At 35.4% G+C, this 22,276-nt stretch overlaps 1 protein-coding gene across 3 annotated transcripts in view; it reads right to left on the bottom strand.

The window, feature by feature from the left end:
• Positions 1 to 19,443: 19,443 nt before the first annotated feature.
• The window catches only part of GRIA2 (glutamate ionotropic receptor AMPA type subunit 2), a 94,313-nt gene continuing 91,480 nt past the window's right edge, over positions 19,444 to 22,276 (bottom strand). For all 3 annotated transcript variants that reach the window (XM_048071829.2, XM_048071830.2, XM_048071834.2), the window contains one exon: positions 19,444 to 22,276. This exon is cut by the window's right edge and continues 61 nt beyond it. Coding sequence is in view for 1 of the 3 variants with exons in the window: in XM_048071834.2 (XP_047927791.1) it covers positions 22,173 to 22,276 (104 nt within the window). In the remaining 2 variants the exon portion in view is untranslated.

Genomic DNA, 22,276 nt, shown 5'->3' with positions numbered 1-22,276 from the left:
GGACCATCTTCCCCCATCCACACATGCTTGGGAACGGTAAATCCTTAGGGTACCAGGGGATACTAACAGCTTTTGTGCTCTCCTCCACTATTAACATAAAGTCAAGTGACAGCCAGATGGTTTTGTATCTTCACAAACACATCTCAGCATATACTCTGCCGTTACAGGAGCATCTGTGCAGCCTCATTGAATGAAAAGCACAGATTATAGGATTTTCAGTAGCAGTAGTCATTGTTTTTGAAGTTTAAACTCATTATGATTTAGATTAAATGCTGTGGTGACTTCTGGTAGTCTGACTGCTTCATGACTCCCTAGTGAGACAGGGCACTTCCAAATCTGAAAATCATTTCACTTGAATTCAGCTTATTTTGCTTTCTTACTGAGTGTGTGTTACTGGGGCGAGCTGAGGAGAAGGGTCTTGGTTTGAGCATACATCACCTACAGAGGCAAGGAGAGACAGGTGGGACAACACTCAGCTGACCACCACTCAGGGCCATCTCTGGGAGTTTGTCCTCTCTCCTCCTCACAAGCTGGGCTGCCAGTGACAGCTAGAGGGACACATGAGGGATATCCTATACAGGGTCAGCTTTCACCAAACTGCTGCAATCCCCAACAGTGAGCAGATGTGGGACACGGATAAGAAGAGCCCCCTCCCCTTCTAATAGCATAGGTAGGCCTAGGCAAAGGTAGGCCTAGGCAAAGGTAGGCCTTGGCCAATGTCAGATACGTTCCTGTTCAGCACACCAAAGGATTTCACCCATGTGATGGCCAAGATTCCAAACCTGATTTTTAACTGATTTCTGCTTCTGTATTTGTGGCACTGACACTCTGAGAAGGATATTTCATTTATTCTTCCCAGCTAGAAAGGTGTCAGACAACTCCCTCCTAAGGATTTTAACACCTACCTTGCTTTTAAATCACCTACCTTGCTTTTCTTTCCCACTTTATTTTGCCTGCTCTTACATTGCAATGTTCTTGTCATAATAATTTGGTGCTGTGCCTCGGTATGTTCTGAGATTTGTCTGAAAATTGGGTTATGGAGTGAATTGTATTTTATAACTATTCTCTTTGGCCTCTCTCAATTGATGATGCAATCTTACAACAAATTTATTCTCCACTCTTCCTCTCTCATTTTCTTAATAGCCTGTTCAGAGAAAGTACATGTAAATTAAGGAGAGCAGAAGCAGGCTGCAACAGCTCAGGGAGCAAGCAATTCAGCCATCAGTGCTCAGTTCAGAGAGTGAGCCCTCAGTGTGACGCTGAACATGATGGGCTGTCCACAGCGTCTCCCACTCATCTTCCTCAGAGAACAATTAATTCTTTCACAAACACGATCAGTCCTGAACATTCATGTAAAATCAACTGAGTGCATGATCTGAACTTCTTCCCTATTGCAGATGAGTGGTGCCTGCCCTATAGCTCCCCTGGAAAGCTGCCTTCCCATGCTCTGCATCTGCTCTCTGGCTTCACTGCCCAGAGGGGATGTTCTCAGGAGGTTTCCCCACCCCCAGCTAGGCTTGTCTCTAGTCTCTGCCAGGTTAGCCAGGTAAAAAGTATTTCAAATAACAAAAAGATGCAAAACATTGCAATTTGATAATAATGGCAGCTAGGTACTTTTGTAGTACAAGATCGTGTCAAAAACGTAAAAGCTATTTCACAAAGAAGTGTACATGGCTTTCCATGTGTGACGCCATTTTGGCTGCTGATAAATACAGAATTATCATACAGAGAATATACGGAGAGAATAATCCTAAAGAAGTCTTCTCCATCATTAGTGTTTTGGTGTTAATAATGAGAAAACTAGCTAGCAACCTTCTGAGCTCTGTGCTTTGTAAAACAAAACTAGTGCCTTGCAAGGAGTATTCTAGTCAAGGTTTTTCTGTAGAATTGATTCTGATCCTCTCTAAAGAAATCAAAATGGCCATGCTTCACACAGCATGACTATCAAGGCAAAAGGAAAACAATGATAGCATAATCTGGTACACATAAAAACACATGGAAGTGCGTTGGGGTTTCTCAAATTTTAGATTGTTCAATCTTTCCTTCTTACTGTTCAGGAGGATCTAAGATGAGTTATATTACCCTACATAATGTAGGGTAATAAACGTGTCACTCACTAGGACTGTTTGAACCTTTTTGAATGTGGAACCTTCTTTTTAAAATACATATTCCCTATTGCAATGAAGTCATCTCTTCCAGTAAATTACTTGCATTTACTGGTTTTGAACATATACTCACAATGAATCTCCAGAGATCTGTATTTGAATATGTGGTTTTCTAACTAAGTGCTTCTCCATATTTCTGGATATGTCTAGGGTATTTAATATTTATTTTACTAAAAACTATTTTCTGTATTTCAGGACAATTCAGTGATATAATATATAGCTAAATGTCTTATTTTAAATTAATATTTCACCTGATGCTTCAAATATTAATTGAAATGTTTTTTTTGTTTGTTTGTTTGTTTGTTTTCTCCCCTGGAAGATGCAGAATGTTTACCCTGCCATGAAACTTGTTTCATGGTACATATTACATGCAGATCATCTGGATTGATAATTACAAATATTTCTGCTTGAAGATCTGATTTAATTGCATTTTTGTTATTTCAGACCTGAGTGATTTAATTGCTATCATAATCTTTAACTAAATCATTGCTCTAGACATTGCTCATTCATTTTATGAATGGCTCCCCTTTTTAAAGTAATAGATCTTTGAAATAAAGTCTATCACCAAGGCATATAGATTAAAGGCAATTTAAATATTCTTCTATATTCTATACCTAGACCATGTTACTTGCATATACTTGTAGCTGCTATAAACAAGTCTGTCTCTTTCTGTGTATCCATGTAAATATATAAAACATACATTTATGCACATGTTGAGACGTAAACTTCTAGAAATAATATAAGAATAACCAAATAGGAAGATAAGTTGTTACCCAGGAATACAGGATGCCATTCTTTCTGTGTGTATGCATTGATTAAGTATGTAATATTTAAGGCTAACAGAGAAGTTACAAACTTGCTCAGCAGAATGATTATCTGCAGCATATTTAGTTCTGCAACTGACAAGAGTTCTGGATATAAATCAGTGCTCTTTAAATGCTGCATTATTTCTTATATGTCTCATACATCTTTTTCCCAGATGTACTCAAATCAGAGAAGAAAAAAAAAAAAAAAAAAGCTGGCCTATTCTAATTATCCATGATCAGCACTGGAAAATATTTCAGTTTTGGTAGGGTATCCCAAGCCAAACGAGTCAGAGGGCAGGATCGAATAAATTTATATTAGCTAGAGTACAGACTAAGTTTTATTTAAAAGCTCTTCTACACAGCAGTAGAGCGAACATTTCATTATCTGGAACCTCATGCTGAATCTAGGCAAATTTCCTGAAACATTATCTTAATGATCGCACAAATGTAATTACTACAAAATCAATATTTTGTATTCAAGCCTAATTACAGTACATGAATTAGAATGCAACTAAAGAGATGTGCAGTTGGCTAGTTAGTAGACTTTAGTTGGACGATATTAAAACTGACAAAGAATCTCAATTTTGGCTGCCCTGCTTTCAGTACACAATGTTAGAATCGACTTTGCTGGCTTTGATAACTTACACACATATTGCAAGTCCACAAACAGCTACCAGTCCTACTGTCCTGAAATAAATTCTCAAGAAAAATGACTTGTCTTTTTTCAGTTGGTATTCACCTTTCTGAAGGGCATAATTTTCTTTGTAACAGATCAGAGAAGGATTTAGTCCTCTTTTCCACAGAACCCAAATGAATAAGGATCACTTCAAGTGCTGTCTTTAAATGGGATATGGAGAATACGGAAACAGCACAATGAGGTAACCTCCCTGTCTTCAGCAGATTTTTAGTGAAATGATTTTGGAAAGAGATAGAGAAATGAAGTAGACTAATGTTTCTTTGCTTCTTTTATCATTTCCAAAGAAAAATATGGAGAAATTCCAGGCATCCCACACATCTTAATTTTGTTTATCACAGTGTCATCCCTTGAACATGAATTTCTGCAGATCTAAGAAACAAGGTGGATGCTATTAATATGGAACAAGAACAGAGAAATGGCATTATCTACATCTAAATCTAACACCCAGTTTTACAAGCAATCCTGACAAAATAGAGACAATAAAAATCAGAAGTGCAAGAACGACATTGACAATGACTTTGTTCTGCCTACTGAAAGTCTGAATGAAAGACTAAGGCACCTTGAGTGAAGAAGTTTAAAATGTAAGTAAGCCATGATCCATCAGTTCCATGCAAGAGGAAAATATCTCAATGGAGCAGACTTTTCAACCTAGCCAACTCAGGCTCTCCAAGAGAAAAAAAAGATCAGTGCTCAAGCAAGGATCAGATTGCATTGTTCTAGATCATAGAATATCCCGAGTTGGAAGGGACCTATAAGGATCAGATGTTAGATGATGTTTTTAAAATAAAATTAACAAACTGTTAGAGCAGATTACAATGGACTGGGCTGTTTCCTGCTGTAATTAATCTTCTGGTCAAGACTGGATATTTTTGTAAGTAGCGTGCCGAGTTGGCTCAGTGTGGAAATCTCCAAAGATGGTTTTCTGGCATGCAGGAGTTCAAGAGTAAGTAAATAAAAGTTCCTTTTGGCCTTGGGATTCATGAGCCTTCTGGACAGAGAGATGTAGGTTTTTAGTATAAGTATAGGGGACAGTTATTTTCTGCCTTCAGACTCCTAGATCAGTGCCAAAGCTAACTTCTCTTTAAAGATGTGTTTTATGAACTAATCCAGGAAATGTGGATGGAACCTCTTTTTATCCCAACAAGCATTGTATTTCATTTTTTTTCTTTGTTGTTGTTTGTTTTTCACAGTGTTTTTGTTTTTTCTTCTGAATGAAGGAATGGTATGCTCATTTCTCTTTAGTTTGCTGGGTGAATTCTCTCACATTAGAATCTTTTTTTCCTGACACTTATTGTTGTCTGATTCATAGTCCACTATGAAAGCAAATTAAAATTCATATTAATTTTCTAAATGTCAGCAATCTGAAGAATTCATAGGTCTATTTCCATGCTGTTGCAACTTGATTATGAATCACCCATAAAATGAAACATATTTTTTGCCTACATATTTAACATGATTTTATGCCTCTCACTGAATATGTCCTTAGGACAGAGATGATTAATAATTCTAAAAGAAACAACTTATTCCTCTAGGAAATCTTGTGTATCCTTTTGTAGAGTACTGTGGGACTTCAGGTCTTCATTTTTACTTTATGCTTTAGCAGCACTACCTCAGATTTTTTCTTACATATGCTTTTAAGGACAAACACTTATTCTGGATGCCATTGGCTTCTTTAAAATCTAGTACAGCCTGCACCATAGAGCAAAACCAAGATCCTCAGAGATGTTACATAAATAAACACCATTGTTAAAATCTATTCGGTGCACATCCAGAGAAGCCTGAAGCACTATTTCTTCAAAGAAATGCTGATTCTAGTCATTCTTCAGTGAATACTGGAACAGATTGGCAGCAAGAGCCTCTAGGTCCACCCTGTAGAGCTTTCAAAATCGTGTCTTTCTTGGCAATAGGATAACAAGACATCTAAGCTTCCCTTTGCCAGCTTAATGTTTCTGGCAGGAACAACCCAATTTAGCATAAAATACCAGTAATCGAGGTTGAGCAGCCTTAGTTTTTACACATTTTCTCTCTTTTTTTATTACAAAAATCTGAATCTAAAGATCAGAGACCCTAAAAATATCTGCAATGCCAGCTCACATGTATAGGGTATTCTGTTTAAGATTATTTCCCTCACACTTTCCTATTCTGCAGGATTTATGCTTCAGCATATCAGTTGCATTCTCTTTAGACAGGAAAAAAATGCACAGATTGTGGCTCCCTATCAAGGTTATCCTCACAGATATCAGTAGTAAAAGAGAGGTTACTTATACCTCATTTGTAACTTAACAAACCAACTCATGGTAATTTAAAAGAATTTATCAAGGCAATCTCTCAGCTAGATCTGTAAAAGTTGTCTACATCTAAGATTTAAAGCCTCACAGCGTTTTGGCAATCTGCTACCACCCATCTCAGAAGCTGCCTAGGTTTTTCTAAGCATCTTTCACTGGGAGCTTCGACATCTGCCTTTTGACCTAGCACAAGGCATGCAAATCTTAACTAAACCAAGCTTCAGAATGTCCAGCTTCAATCTAAGCCTATAATCATGCTTTTGGAGGTGTTTTCATCTTTTCAGTGTCAATCTGAGAAGAACCTTTGCCAAGTTCAGTTGCTTAAGAAGTACAGGCAAAGCCGGTGTAGTTTTCTTCAGGAGCTGCAATGCTCATGTAGGCAGGGGGAGTCCTGAGTTATGTTCCTCTCCCCCAGGGTAACCCCTTATTTGGTTATGCCTTCTACAGAATCCAAGCTCTTTGGTGTACACCTATCCCATCTGGGCAGCCTGTATTACAAATTAAATTCACATTTAAACTCTTCACATTTAAACTGATTCACATTTAAACTCTTCAAGGCCACCACCTTTCAGAGCAACCTAAAAGCATAAACTGAGCAAGATGATTCACGCTGCATCTGTGCTGTCAGAAATGAACAGTGGAGCCAAGCTATCTTAAACAGTGCCTCTGCTCTCTCTCTGAGGGAGCTGTCTGGCTTGTTCCAGGCAGAAATCACAAACAAAAGTGTATGCAGTTAGGCAATGAAAGGATCAGGACCCTGGAGCAAAACAGAGAATAACCCACACTGACAGGGTATCTGCCCCTAATGCAGCTGCTCCAGTTCCTGTGGAGTACTTAACTCTCTGTTGGACAAATCCTACTTAGTAAAAGCTGAACCCTGACTCTACAAGATGCCCATGTGAGAGGCATAATCTTGTTTCCGTCCTTCTTTTGCTGAAAACATGGAATTTTTGGTTTTCTCCTTGAGTCATTGGAGAAGGATTGGGTCCAGTTTCTCTTCAGTCACCATCTTTTCTGCACCAATTCTACCCAGTGATTGTTCAGATGTACATTGCAAAATGGATCTGGTTTTGCATTTCATCTCTGAAAATACTCTGTAGCACTAGATATGAAAGTTACACCTGCACGACAGAAAAGAGATTTTTCATAAATGTGCTCACACAACAGAAGGGATAAAACCAAGGTGTCCTGTATTCAAACCAAAGTGTTTTGTTGATGTTGTTTTCTTTTAAGTCACTTTTAATAACAGATCTAGCAGATACAAGGGCGCCATGTGCCTTTTTGACTTTTTGTAAAATGGCTGACATACATAGACATGTAAATCTGACTGACCACACAGGTCACACCAGATCATATAGGAGCGTATGGAGGGAAGGGGCCTCCTACTGAGCTGAATCCCATCACCAGCTCTCACACATGGCAATGCATTTTCATGATTTTGCTAGTAGAGTGAGACAAAGGTATGTATTTGAGCTCTGAACCCTTGCTTGAGGTGATCTTTTGAAAATAGGGACCTGGTATCCTCTGAGAGATATCTGTTGTAAAAAGGGCTGTTCGAAAACCATACTCACTTGTGCACTGCCTATTCAGGGCACAGCCCTCTGACCTGACTGCCAAGAGGTTCTGCTGCTCTCAAACTAGAAATTTTCACAATCCACCCAAAATTTATGCCATACCAATTTTCTCACCTTTCTCTGGTACCAGCATTATTTTTTAGAAGTGAGCTGGTTTTCTCCCTCTTGGGAGGAAGTTATTTTCCCACCTCTACTTTGTTACATGAAAGAGGCTCAACTTTGTGAATTTTTTTTCATATGATAGCTAATAAGCCTCTCAGTTCAGATCAGGGAGAATGAGAAATGTCATGCTACAAGAATGAGGAGGATCCAACAACAACAACAACAACAAAATTACCAGGTAACAGATTTAAGACAAACACAAGGAAAAAAATAAATTCTTTAAATAATGTTTAGTTAACCCATGACAATTCCTGACACTGGATATTGCGGCTGCCAAAAGCTTAGATGAGTTCACAGTGACTAGATAAGTTGCTGGGAAGGATATGAAATGCAAAGACACTATCTGTGTCTATGGGAGTCCCCGAACCACAAGCTGCTTGAGGCCAGAAGAGTAGTCCAGCAAAACACATGGTATGTGTGATCTCCAGTCTTCATGAGCCGTTCACTATCGACTGGCATGGAAGCAAAACAGCAGGTTCCCCCCTGCCTTCGATCTGATGTTGTGCTAAATTTTTTTTTCCAAGTGCCTTAAGTGCCTTTCATTTTATGCTATTTAGACTTCTTTCTATAACTTCAGTCCTCAAACGCATCCAGTTCTTTCGGCATTTCATCTTCATTTCATCAAGCAAATTGCGCCAGGACTTTTCCTCTCCTTGTGTCAGGGTCATATATTAGAACACAGCTGATCCTAACGCTGATATTTGATAAACAGAATTTTGAACTTCCTCTTCCAGTGTAATATTCACTTTTGTAATGCAATCTCCTTCATCCATATTCCTTCCTACCTTACAGCTCCTTTGCTTTAAAGAAGAAACCCTTTGCAATTTATTCGCCAGATTTCTTTGCTAAAACTGATCCCAAATGTACACTAATTCTCTAAGTTACAACCAAACTGATATTAATCACCAGTGCATATCAACTCCTTATTTTCTCTTTTGGTATTAATATATTTATGTATGGAAACAAACAAACAAAAAACAACAGAAAAAACGCCTACACAAAACTGGTCTCTAATAGCTTTTGGAAAATCTATTGTGGGCTGATTTTTCTTAATCTGTTCTTACTCTTTCTGACCTCTATTAAAAATTCTTCATATTATCAGTCCTATTACTTTAGGTATTTCTGGTAATCTCTTAACTTAATCCAGATGTGTCTCCTAATGCGAGTATTCTACCAAGGGGGGCTGGACCAAAAGTTTTTAATAAAAATCTCAGCCACACATAGCTTCTTTATCCAAAGAAATCTCCAGGTCTCCTCAAAATTCAAGACTCAGCACTCCTCCACTCACTCTAATTATTTCCCACAGGTGACTTCTATACTGCTAAACTAAATACGCAAGAATGTTCCCATGCACTCAAGGTATTGGGCATGGAATAGCCTCCATCTATTACAGCAAACCTTCCTAGACTCCAAAAATATTGGAACAACACACAAAATGCTGAATGGGAATGATCACTGGGACACTCATTCCTAAACTGTCCATTAGAATTGGCTGGGAGCATGCTTGGCTCATTACTTACAAAAATTAATGCTTGAAAATCATAATTTAATAGTGATTTAATGACCCTGGAAATGGCCCATGGGTTTAACATGTGTTTTAATGCTAATCTGGCCTTTTTTCATTTGTCAGGCTAGCACTTCAGAATCCTAGACATATCATTTCTGTGTATTTAAATTCTTTTTCCTCTCTCTCTCTCTCCTTCTGTCTCATTTCCCAGTGACCGTGAAAAATAAATTCTGAAGCTGTCTCAGAAGACTGCTATTCTGGGTATTCTGCCAGTCATCTGTAGCACAGATCGCCCTGCAAGCAGGATGTCTCAAACGTCTTCATGTCAGTCTAACTTTCTTCGTTATAAAAAGTCTTTTGATGAGATTTGGAAATCACTGGGGAAATCTTAATTGGCAAAGGCATGTGGAGGAAAAATCTGATAAATTGCTTATAAGAGATTTTCACTGTTCAATTTAGATACCAGACATACTGAATGTTTAAAAGATAAGAAGATAGTTTGTAGAAAAAAATAACACTATGCAAGATGCTTTCACCAATCTAATCTGTGTATATGTGCCATGTCTGGTGCCTGAAGTTATTATTTTTTATTTTTCATTTGTTTTGCCAGCAAAAGGAAATATGTGATTATTTTTTATTTATTTTTTCCTCCTATGGAACCTGCAGAGAAAAGTGAAACAGACAAATGGATAGACAAATGGACACAGGAATGGTTCCAAATTCACATTTTACCATTCTCAGTCCCTAAAAATAAGTATTTTACTCTGTGCCAATTAATGGCCCAGCCCTTGTCCTTCCTTCACTGTTTTTACATGCATGGATCATTCTGCCTTTAAATATGCAGTGTCTGGAAGCAGGAAATCTCTTGAACTCAGTGCCAGGATATTTTTCATTTCAAAGACGACTTGTTTTCAAGGGAATCTTTTTCATAAAAGGTGATAGTCATCCATCCCCACTGCTTGAATACAACTTACTTGTGCAAAAGTATATTTTCAACAAAACTGATATCAGCACTTCAGTTAAGAACGACAGGCTTTTTGTGCAAATTGTAATCCAAAGATTAAAACAATTATTCTTAATATAATGATACATTATTTTCCTCATTTAGAGATCAGGTTAGATTTGCCTTTTGGGTGAGTGTGATGCAGATTGTAATGCAGGAGAATACATGAGTTTTGGAGTTTATAAAATACCTTGTTTTATGTCAATCAAACTTACTTTTTTCCCAAAGTAAAATTTAGGTTAAATAGAAGGATGGGTAGCTTTTGCATAGAAAATTATGGACAGTGTACTGTCATTCCTCTATCAAGAACTCTTCTAAGGAATGTCATGATTAAACCAGGTCTCAAGTCTGTACCAACTTGAAGGAACAACAGAAAGATTAACTCCATGTTTAGTGAATGCTACGTAATTTATTTAATAAAGTCTCCAAATAAACATGGAAATTACAGGCCTGACTACAATTGAATGTATCTGAAACAAGACACTTTACATGGCTGATTGAACACAAGCACACAGACAAATGGAACTGGAAAGATTATTAACATGGAAATTTAAATTTTCACGGTTCTTATTGTCATTTATAACAATCACTAACATGTAAAACAACACAGAGGGCAATCCATCTTGTAGAAGACATAGAAGCTGCTGAGCTCAGTCACAGTAAGAAACTAATTTGAAAGCTAATTTCCGTATATCTAGGTGTCACATTGGTTTGTTTGATTTCAGAACTCACTTGCCATCAAAATGTACTGCCTCCTCAAGTTCAGAGTAGAAAAGTGGAGAAAAATACAAAAAAAAACAACAAAAGCGCACACAAAAAAAAACAGACACACTTATTTGGCAAAGACAGAATGATTCAGCAAGTTCCAGTCACACTTGCATTTTATGTTTGCAGCTGCCTGTCTTTCTGAAACTCAAATGATGAGCTTCCAAAAGGAAATGAAGAAAGTATTCCAAGAAGCTAAGTAAAATCAGTACCATAAGATGCTTGTGAGAAAGGATTTTCTTTTCCTCAGTTATTACTATTAGAGCAAAAACCATTTTAGCTGGAATAAGTATTGTCACCAGGTAGAAGTTGCGATATATATATTTCTATATCTTACTCCATTATTTATTAAGACAATTTAGAATCAAAGATGGATGCCTTAGAATTAAACACAAAAGAAAACAGAAAATATGTTTACATCACCACAACCGGCCTGCAATATCTCACATTTCATTTGTCCTATACCTTTCTTCACTATCATCTTTTATCCTCAGTATTCTAACTTGCATGCTTAAGTCTTCACTTTAGAGTGCCATGAATATTTAATTCTTTGTAAAACACTGTATATGCTTCAAGGTATTATATAAATTAAATGTTGTATCTAAATGACATCATTAACCATTGGGAATTAATCATTAACCACCTAGGGAATGTTAACAGGTTACAAAACAGTTTTCCAACATGAAGACATACAAAGTCCAGAGGATTTAAATCTTATCAGCCATACAGATCTAAGAGGAATGAAGACAGGAAATGGTCAAGCATCCATACAGACAAATGACAATATCTGCAGAGGGTTTCAGAAATATATCTGTGATGTCCCATACATCATCTTTTTGTTCCTAAGAGGGAGAAAAACAGTGTGCAAGATGTTTCAGTCACAAATACAATAATGGACAAAAAAAAAAAAAAAAAAAAACACATTAAAATTGAGTAACAATGTTATCCTATTTCTAATCCAGATTTCGAATTGTGAAAGTGGTGGAAAAAACAGCATCTTTTTGTTCTTCACAGTATTCATAATATACGTGGCAGTGGTTTGAAATGAGCAGGTGGGAAAAGGATCCTATATGATTCAGTGACACTTCCTTGTCAGACTTTTCTTAGATTTTTTCTTTTTTTTTTCTATTTATTAGAAAAATAAAGACTTTTATTACCAAAATCAATATTCAACAATGTTACCAGTAGGATCAATATTTGATGGTAGGACTTACATACAGGATTAATTCTTCAGAAGCTGAAATAAAACATGAGCTAAACTCCGTAAGACAGTGATTTTGATGAGGACATCTACTATAGATCTGTTCATACTAGAAATTGCAAATGGTATGTAATGGTGATGGAATTCTACTTTAGAGGGAGACAGAGCATTAAGTCACACGCATTTTGTACTGATTCAAAATAATAATATAATAACTAAAAAAAAAAACACAACACAAACAAAAAAGACAACAGCTGAGACTGCTGGGTTTGACGATATAACTGAAAGGTAACGTATCATACTAATTTACATTTTAAAGAAATTTATTTTGTGCATTTCGTTGCATGTTCAATATCAGCACTTACATTTTTGTATAGAATTTAGTCACTTAGGGCTGAGTCTGCAAAAGTATCTCAGTATGTAAATTCTTGACCTTTAGAAAAGGATTTTCTTCTCCGGGGAGGACAATTACAAAACACAGAAGCCACATAGCTTTGCCTCTCATTAGAGGATGCTCAGAGGCAAGTCAATTTTTTAAAAGGCATTTGTTTCAAATACCTTCCTGCAGAGACTCTTCAGGAGTGCTCTGTCATATTCTGTACTATTGTTTTGAGAAACAACATATTTGCCTTATTTTCCCCACTGATCTCTGCATCCACAGCTGCACCACAAACAAAACTGTACAAAACAAGTGAAAAATCATATCCACATGGAAATGAAATCAGACAGAATACATCTATTTTTATATTGGGCAATTCTACCATCTATCTACACCAATAAGGGCACATTTTCCAAGGTATCCAGGTGGCTTTCCTGATGCCAATCAATCTGATCAGAGCGTGTAAGAGCAGAGGATGATTAGAGAGAAGATTGACTTTCTTTTTCTTACAAAAAGCTGTAGTGAAAGGAGAACAAGTAGAAAGATAAAACTTTTTGAAATATAAGCCATACAAAAAAAATCTCACCTATATTCGCTTGCAACAGTTCCTCATATCTTACGAGGAACATCTTTCTTCTCTGCTATAGCATGAAGCATTCTGTTCCTTCAGCAGTAAAAAAACAAACAAACAAACAAAACAGCATCTTAAAAAATATACTGTCTTGACTGATAATTCACATCTCTCCTTGGAAAACACTTTTTTTTTTTTTTTTTAATCATTTAACCAATTTTAGTCAACAGCTTTTAAAGACCCAAAGAGTATCACCAGAAAGAAAAGAAAATAATTACCCTACTTAGCTGTTAAAATGGACTTTAAAATACAAGCAAGCCAGCTGAAAAGAAACTCCTAATTTGAAAAAAAAAAAAAAAAAAAGAAAAAAAAAAAGGTCTAGTTTGCTCCCAGATTTAAAACTGATTTGATGCAGACAGCCAGAACTGTAACTGGATTTAGGTAATCAGCAAGTCTGGTTCATAGCAAATACACAAAGTAGCCTGAAATAGCTAATACATGGAAAGTAGATAGATCTAAACATTAAATGTAGAAGGCCATGTTCAGTGTCTAAACTCATTATGACAGATTTTATAATTCAGCTCCAACACAAAAGTCCACCAATCATCTTCCTTCTAACTTACATGAGAACATAAGTTCTACTTTATTTCCTAATCAACATTGTATCTTGAAAACATAGAATTACTTAGGTTGGAAAAGACTTCCAAGATCATCAAGACCAACTGTTAACCTAGCACTGCCTAGTCTACCAGTAAAAATCATGGCTTCAATACCCCATCCCAGTCACTTAGACATTTTTGCATTCTTTTATCTACTCTTTTTTTGCCTATTCCTTATAGCAAGATGCATTTTTCCCCTCCCTACTGATATTTAAAAAGAAAAAAGAAAAATAAATATTGTAGATTGGATGTGTTGTCACATTGAGCTGTTTTGTACTAAGACAACTTCAATGATATGTATTACTTCTAATTTAGGTTATGGTAAGTAATCAAAGGATACTTTTTAAAAGTTAAAAAACATAATTGCATTATTTGTATATATATTATTATACAAGTTTGATGCCGCATAAAAATCACTCAGCAAGCCAATACGTCTCTGATTTATGTAGCATATTACATCGTGCATATAAAAATGCTGTCCACTTAGTAAAATCTAACCTAGCATCTTACCAAACCAATAACACCTCATGATCCTGCCTACTGGGAAGTTTACAGGTTTTCTTTTATGACAATATATGATGTCATCACTCATATTCATAAATTAGCAACATTTTTGCCTTGTGGAAATTCTCCATAAAATTGTTCACCCAGCCAAGATGGCTGTGCTTAGTTTTCTGGAGGGAGGGTGAATGCTGAGTTTCCTTTAGGCCCAGAAAATGTATGATTATTTTATATTAATGCAATTTCTCAAAGTTAGATTCTGAATTTTCCATATGTGGATGAATGCTGTTCATTGAAGGAAAAAAGCTTTCCTGAAAGTTCCGACAGGGGAAGAAGGGGGCAGCTCTGCTACCTTCAGCATCACGTTAACAGTGTAGAAATAGCTTTTGCATGTTGACTGTGCTAACAGTTCGGTTTTTGCCAGCATTAGCACAAATGTGGTGACCCCAGCAGAGATCACTGCTTGACTGCACATGGGTGGCTGGGAGGTTCAGACTTATTCCCACCCAAGCTGAAATGAATGCCCCAGCTCCTCTGGTCTTCAACCAAAGTATTTTACCTTACTCTCTCTGACCCTGCTGACTGAGAAAGATTCTTTAAAAGATGCAGTCCACTGGACACAGTCTTCAGCTGAGGGCAACATCTCAAAACAGCAAGTGGTGTTCACAAGGACACTCAATGTTCCTCAGTGTTCCAAAAATCTCTCTCAATGATAAAAGATCAAAAAGTAGATTACAAGTAGAAAACTACAAGGATCTCCAATAGAAAGCAGCTTATAAGGTGGATGAAGCAGTATTGATAAACACCTCTCACATCTACTGTGGATCTACCACAATTAAAAAAAAAAAATATATATGTATATATATATATATATAAAATATAACATCATTAGATCCTCAAGAGTTTAAAAGAAGAAAGAAGATAGAGTGAAAAAAGTGACAAGTATTCCTGTGGAAAGCAAGTACTTTAGGTAAGTATAGCCATGTTAAGTAAAGTAACTTTCTCAATGAAGATCATGGCTTTAAAAATGTTTATCTCATGCTTTATTTTTATATTCAGAAAGTGCAGATTTAAAGAACATGATAATGCCGCAGATACAACCACTAAATAGAAATTTTCTGTAAATGAAATGTCAGGCCTACTTTGTGATGGTGATTTCCTATAGCTTATGCTAGTCTATGCCAATAAAAAGTAATACAAAATGTGGACAGAATTCTGCCACAGCACCATGGCAGTGCATATTATTGCACTGTGCTCAAAGTAGGTAGTGTAGTATCAAGCCCTGTCAATGCCCAGTATATTTTTTCTGGAGGCACTAACTTCTTATAGAAATTTTGGTTCAGAAAATCAAGTAATAGCTTACGAATAGTTATGCTCTATTTGTCCTTGTTCATATAATGCTAGATTTAACTAAACCTGAGCTTCTCCAATCGTGGATTTTTAAACAGGTAAGACACTTTAAACTGAGAAAAATATTTATATATATATATATATATAAATATGTATATATACATAAACCCATCATCTCTACTGATGAAGTGAGAGGCAATGATGCTTTGCGTGCGTGCGTGTGTGTGTGTGTGTGTAAGGCACTTGATAATGAACTTTTCTCTTGCTACTGGCCCTACTATGAATTATTGCTGCAGTTATCACCTTTTTTGAATATGCATCTGAGGTGAAATCCTGGCCTTATCAAACTCAGCCTTAGTTTAACTACCGCATTTCCATATTTGTGAATGGATACGTGTACATACACATATATTAGATCATCCACAACCTTCATTTTCATCTACCAGCAATTCCACTTATTAATTAACACATTAAACTGAATGATAAATTCCCACTACAGCTAAATTCTATCAGCTACCAAGCAACTTAATTCCAAATTTATTGAAATACTCTTCCACTATTTTGTGAAATTATTAAAAATAATAGTAACAAATATAGAAGCAAGCACCTGAGTAAAAATCATGAAGGTAATTTGTTTTACTATATCTTTAGTCAATGCGACAGCATAAAAAGTATCCACTCTTTCAAAAATAGAAAAGATATTTTTGTGAATATTCCACTATGTAGGAATACCAGGTAACCCAAAATGTGTTTGTGATTTAAACTGAAACGCACAAGTAAACCAACTACTGAAGTAGACTATTGTATTGGTAGAGCATACTATTAAGTGAAAGAGCTATAACTTGACCCTTTAATTGCATTTTTCTCTTAACTCGAACACACTGCTGAAGGACATGCAGTAACAATAAAAAAAATAACGTAAAAATTTGTCATGTAAAAACTTCCAAATATATTTTTAACAAAATGTTCTTGATGCTCCCATAAAGCATCTGCCAGAAGGATCCATCTAAAAAGCGAGTACATGTATGCATTGCTGACAGTAAATGAGACTGTAAACAGGTTTTACTTCCAATTTTAAGAATTGTTTACTATAAGCTGAAACAGAATTATAATTTCCAAACCTCATTAACAGTGGTGTTTTAAAAAGGAAAAGAATTAATTGCAAGTATATTTTCTACCCTTTGAAAACAGGGTTAAATTCTATTTCTTGTCTATTTTGGATGCTGTGTCAGGATTGAGGGGGACAAAAGAGTGACATGAAACCACCACTCCAACTCCTACCTCAACTTTGCTCACCTGCTTCCTTTTGTCTATGAGAAGATGCAGAGGAGGCAGTGAGGTCCATGGCACATGGGGTCCACTGGAACCCATTTCTTTGTAGAGTTTCTCCCACCTCGAGATGGGAACTGAGGACAATCTCAAGAAGCTAGTTTAGGCACTAATGTTTAGCCGCTCTTTTTTAATTCTAATTTTCAAAATTAGGGTTGCAAACTTTAAAGCAAACAAATAAATTTTATATTAAATGAAATATATATATTCAATCACAGTCTTTAAAAGGAAGACTAGTAAGAATAACTGCTTTAACACAGAAAAGGCAGTCTTTAAAAGTCAGCATTAGTTAAAAATAATGAGAAATTAAACTTTTTTTTTCTATGCCTACAGCATGCAGTAACGGTCCTCTCCTGTTCGGTGACGGTTAAACGTATTGTGAGGAAGAATTTTGAGCAAATGCTATGAAGCCATTCACTGGACAGTGGAATTAATTGAGATCATGTTTTTCTTTTAGGTATGAAGAAAGTATTTTCTTACCACTCCGGTAGATAAAACACTGAAATGTCTCTAGAGGTAGCCAATTTTTTCATTCTCATTAGCAATAAGAGATGTACAAAGGAGATTAGTATAAGAATAGTGCAGTGGATGATGACACTTGAATTACAGGTTTAGCTGATCCAAGAAATCTTTCCCACATTTATCATCACTGCTTCTTTAATGGAGACATATTAAATGAGCTATAACAAAAATTTTTAATGACTGAAAAATCCTCTTTTTTAAAAAAAAATTATAGTAAACGTTATATACAGTAATTGTATTTCTTACCTGCCTACCAAGCTAAAAAAAAAAAAAAAAAAAGTATGCATTAAAACTAACTGCATACGGTGGGGCAAGAGAAAAGAAAGCACATCATGGAATATGCCCTAATGAAAAGGTAAGGGACTGCAGGAAGACCTCATGAAGCGTGAAAGCTGCATGTGAGTCAGATCTGTAATCCTCAGAACTTCTGTATCTTATCTTAACATGTTCCTTTTTTTCGCACTTGTTTACAAAAATCATATTTTGAAGATTTCACTTTTTTTTCCCCAAAGTATACCAATTCAATAAACTGTATGTTAAAGCACTAAACAACCAATTCTGAAGTTGTTATCATCGAAGTGATATTCACTACATTAACGAAATTTCTAAAAATAGATGTATTACAAAAATTACAGTTACTTGGGGTACAAGGAGTTAATATCTACTAAATGCAATTAGGAATTAATTCAGAGTTCTTGTTATGAAGTTGTTTTCACTTCAAGGTCCTGTACATCCCCAGATATTAGATCTAGACATACTTATGAATCTATGTCTTTGGGGAATTAGGAAAGAGCATTCAAGGCAGAAAAAAAAAAAAAAAAGTAGAGTAATTTTACCATAGAGTTATTTGAAGTAGCCCCAAAGTTTAGAGTACTAGGAGTAGCAAGAGTGAAGTTTCAAGACAACCTGTTGATTGGCACATATTGAATGAAATTTGTCAAATAGGTGCCATTGTTGTATACAATTTCCTAATTCTGTTGTATCTTACACAGGTATGTAGCACCCAATGTTGTAATCTAAAAAAAACAATGCTAGGAAAAATGCTTAAAATTAAGTCCACACTTAAATCATTTGCCGACCTATTTTAAGTGTTTGATATAACATCAATTCCTAAGATAATTTGGACCTGCTAGGACTCTGTCAGCAAATTTTTGTGATCCCATGACAGGATAAATCAAAAGATTTAATAAACAATGAACTTTCATATCATGAAACAGGTTTAAGTAACCTCCACAGATATCATCCAGACTGTTTTTCTGGTGACCACTATATCCATATGACTGTATCAAAAGACAATTGAAATCACATATTTGTATTTTAAAATACAATTATTTGTGCACTGTTCATATCTACCTGCCAAAAGGAGGCTGATACCCTAAGACACACACACTGTTAAATATAAAATACGTTAAAGAAAAAAGTTTAACTTTTCACATCGCAAGTCTTCAGTGTCTCTAAGAGCGAATTCTCTCTTACAGATCTAGATTTATTGTAGCAACACTACCAATATATACCAAAAATACTTGCCATTTTTCCGGTCCTTTCTCTAGTTTGGACATATCAACAATCTATTGAACTTAAAACAAACAAACAAACAAACAAAAACAACTGATCCAAGAAAGAGATGACAATATTTAAGTAGAGTTATCAAATAGATATTTAACTTGCTAGCATAACAACCTATCACACTGCCTTTATAAGCATGATCAAGAAGGTTACATTCCAGAAATAAAATTATATTACTGGCAAGAAAGTTACATTACTTCATTTAGTGACAACATGAACTACAGTAAATCTACCCTTGAGTGATAAGATGATTTGAGGGAAGATATCTTCTTGCAAAACTCTTCAAGGAAAATTTATGTCTGTGAGGAAAAACAGGTTTGCTCTTTGTAAAACCTTTAGAAAATACATTTGTAATAAATAATGAATCAGATTTCAATAATACTAAACAGACATTAAAGGTCTTTTGCCTTTTTTAAGAAGATTTTTTATGTATGATTGAAGTTTATACAACACTCCAGAAAAGCCATCATGTGTTAGATTGAAAAATAAAATCAGAAGCATTTTCTGTCATATAGGTATACATGAAAAAACGGGAACGTTAATGTCTTAGAAAGTGTATGTCCAGCTTTGTACTGTTACTCATTTAACAAAGCAGAAAATAAGATACTGTACTGTAAACAAAAAGCTACAGTAAAGGACATTTTGAAATTTATACAAGTTTGAATTCATAAACATTTTGGTTGCTCCATAACATTTTCATATAAAATGAATAAAAAAACCCTTGGACAGCTTTCATCACTCTTGACTACTTTTCACTTAAATGCACACAGACATTCTTTATATAGCGATATACTGATGTACTGTAACATGGATATTAAACTATGATTACTGCTTTTATCCGAGATGTGTATTATCCAATCCATATAATCTGTAATTGAAATACTCATACATTATGTATTCCCATCATGTTGTTAAGTATAAAAACATGAAAATATAACTTTACATTATTTCAGTTATATACATCAGATCAGGCTTGACAAATATTTTGTACGCTACGATTTTCAGAGGAATAAGACCAGAGGTACAATAAATAGCTTTCCACTGTATACAGTAATGCAGTTCTACTTTTTCAGAAAGTTTAGATTACCATATGAAAGTTATTTTAGTTTGGTCATTCTAGCATTGAACATTAAAAATCAGAATGTACTCCCCAACATTCCTGATGAGCAGTAATGCACAGAACACCTATGGATTACAGATGCATCAAGAAATGGTTTAGTTTCATCAAGGGGAAATTACTGGTAGGTTTGTCTAGTACTGAAAACACTGTATATACCTCTTTGCTGACTGCACTGAGAGTATACACTGTGTTTGTATGCTTGCAGAAACAGGCTCAGAGCTTGTACTACAAAAAGGGATTTAGAGTTTCTGATAAATGCTCTGTCCTCTGCAGTATTCAAGAAATATTTTGCTCAAGCCCCCCAAAATGGATTCCAACTAAAACTGCAAGTCATATATCAAATTTTATTTAAGTCTAAAATAAAATATAGATTTACTGAGACTGTGGGAGGCAATGTATCCACAATGCAGAAAAGTATAAGCTTTTTAACCAAATGCATGGTTATTTTATCTACAGGGAAAGCTAGAGAAATACTACATTGCTTTGACTTGCATTAGCATTTAAATTAATGTTATCGCATCCCTCCTAGGATTCCTTTTTGCTTTCTAAATAGAGCTATCGTCTTTAAATACACATAATTAAAACATATGGCAACTTCAGATTGCAAAGAATATTCGTGATTAAGATTCATGAAAGTTTTTATATTTTCATCACTACAGACTTGCACCTAATTTGAGTTATCATTGTTCTTAATTTAAAAAGACATTGCCAAGGTTTCTTTTCTTTTCCTTCATAATAAAGAATTTTATTAGCTACTGCTTAGAATTACCTTTTAATGGTTTGAAAACTGCTTCCTTAAAGAAACAATTTAGAGATTTATGTTTAATACTTTAAAAAATATTTTACACTCTCTTAGTGTTTGCCATTTATCTTTTTTTTTTTTTTTAAACGAATAGTCTTCTCTCTCTGTACAGATATTTACGAACACAATTGTACAAAAGTAGAGATAGATATGAACCAAATCTTTGGATCATAAGTCCCTGCACGTCAGAGTTAAGAGGAGCTGGATTCTGAATCAGCACCTATCTGACTCCTCGTGTGCTGGTATGAAGTACCACTCCAACCCAGAGCAACCTAAATCTTCAGAGTTAAAAATGCTTATCTGAGCATCACAGCTTGGGCTCATCCATAGAAATAACTGCTGAGCAGATTCAAATGAGCTGGGGATGGCGACACTGCCAAAATCTAACACGTGAACCCAACCTTGACAGTGTCCTTTTAGATATTAGACTCTTTATAACCCAACTGTAGCTAGTAAAATTAATGGAACACTTGCAAATAAAACCATAGAAAAAAAGTTTATTTCAAATGTCAAGCATTGCCAAGTAATTTGATATTAACACCAAATGTTAAAGAATAGGATATACAGCAAAGTTTTAATAACAATATTAAATTACAAGATTTGAACCTTTTAATTATTATTTCTTCTCTTCTCAACATTACATATTTGGCTTTGAAAAATATGGAACTGATGCCTTAAGCCTTGTTTTGATATTCCACTTCCCCACAGTTTAGATTCCTTTGTTTCTTTTTTCCTTTTTTTCTCTGTCATATTTAACCATTATGGAAGCAAATTTATTTAAAAGCCAGTTTTTGTTTGTGAAAATACCTAAAAATATTTTTTTTTCATTTTAAATGTTTCTTTTTTTTTTTTTCTTATAAAACATGTCACATCTTGATGCAATTGATGTCAAGTGTGCTTAAGTCAATATGAACCAAGAGACTAACAACGGTGGCTGCAGAAACTGGTGTGTTGCCTGTACAACGACTTCAGTTAGATTACAGTACTTCCATGTTAGCTGTGCATGTCAGTCAAGCTTCATCTTGAACTTGTGTAGAAAATGGTGTTGTGTTTTGAACTAAGCATTCATTACAATCCAAGATGAACTCCACAAATATAAGAATTCTTGGCTGAAAGAAAAGTCTTCAAGATACTGGATGCCTCTCACCACTTTGACAATAAACACACAAGAAAACCATTGTGTAAGGCACTCAAAAGGTTCTTATCAATCACGAGAGATCAGTCACACTGACATTCATTCCCATGCCAGGACTCACGTAAGGTACTGCATGCACTGCTTTTGGAAATTCTGGAGTCATAACACGTCCATTTT

The sequence above is a fragment of the Anser cygnoides genome, chromosome 4 (assembly GCF_040182565.1).
Source record: "Anser cygnoides isolate HZ-2024a breed goose chromosome 4, Taihu_goose_T2T_genome, whole genome shotgun sequence".
NCBI lineage: Eukaryota > Metazoa > Chordata > Aves > Anseriformes > Anatidae > Anser > Anser cygnoides.
This window is presented reverse-complemented; position numbering and strand designations above follow the sequence as displayed.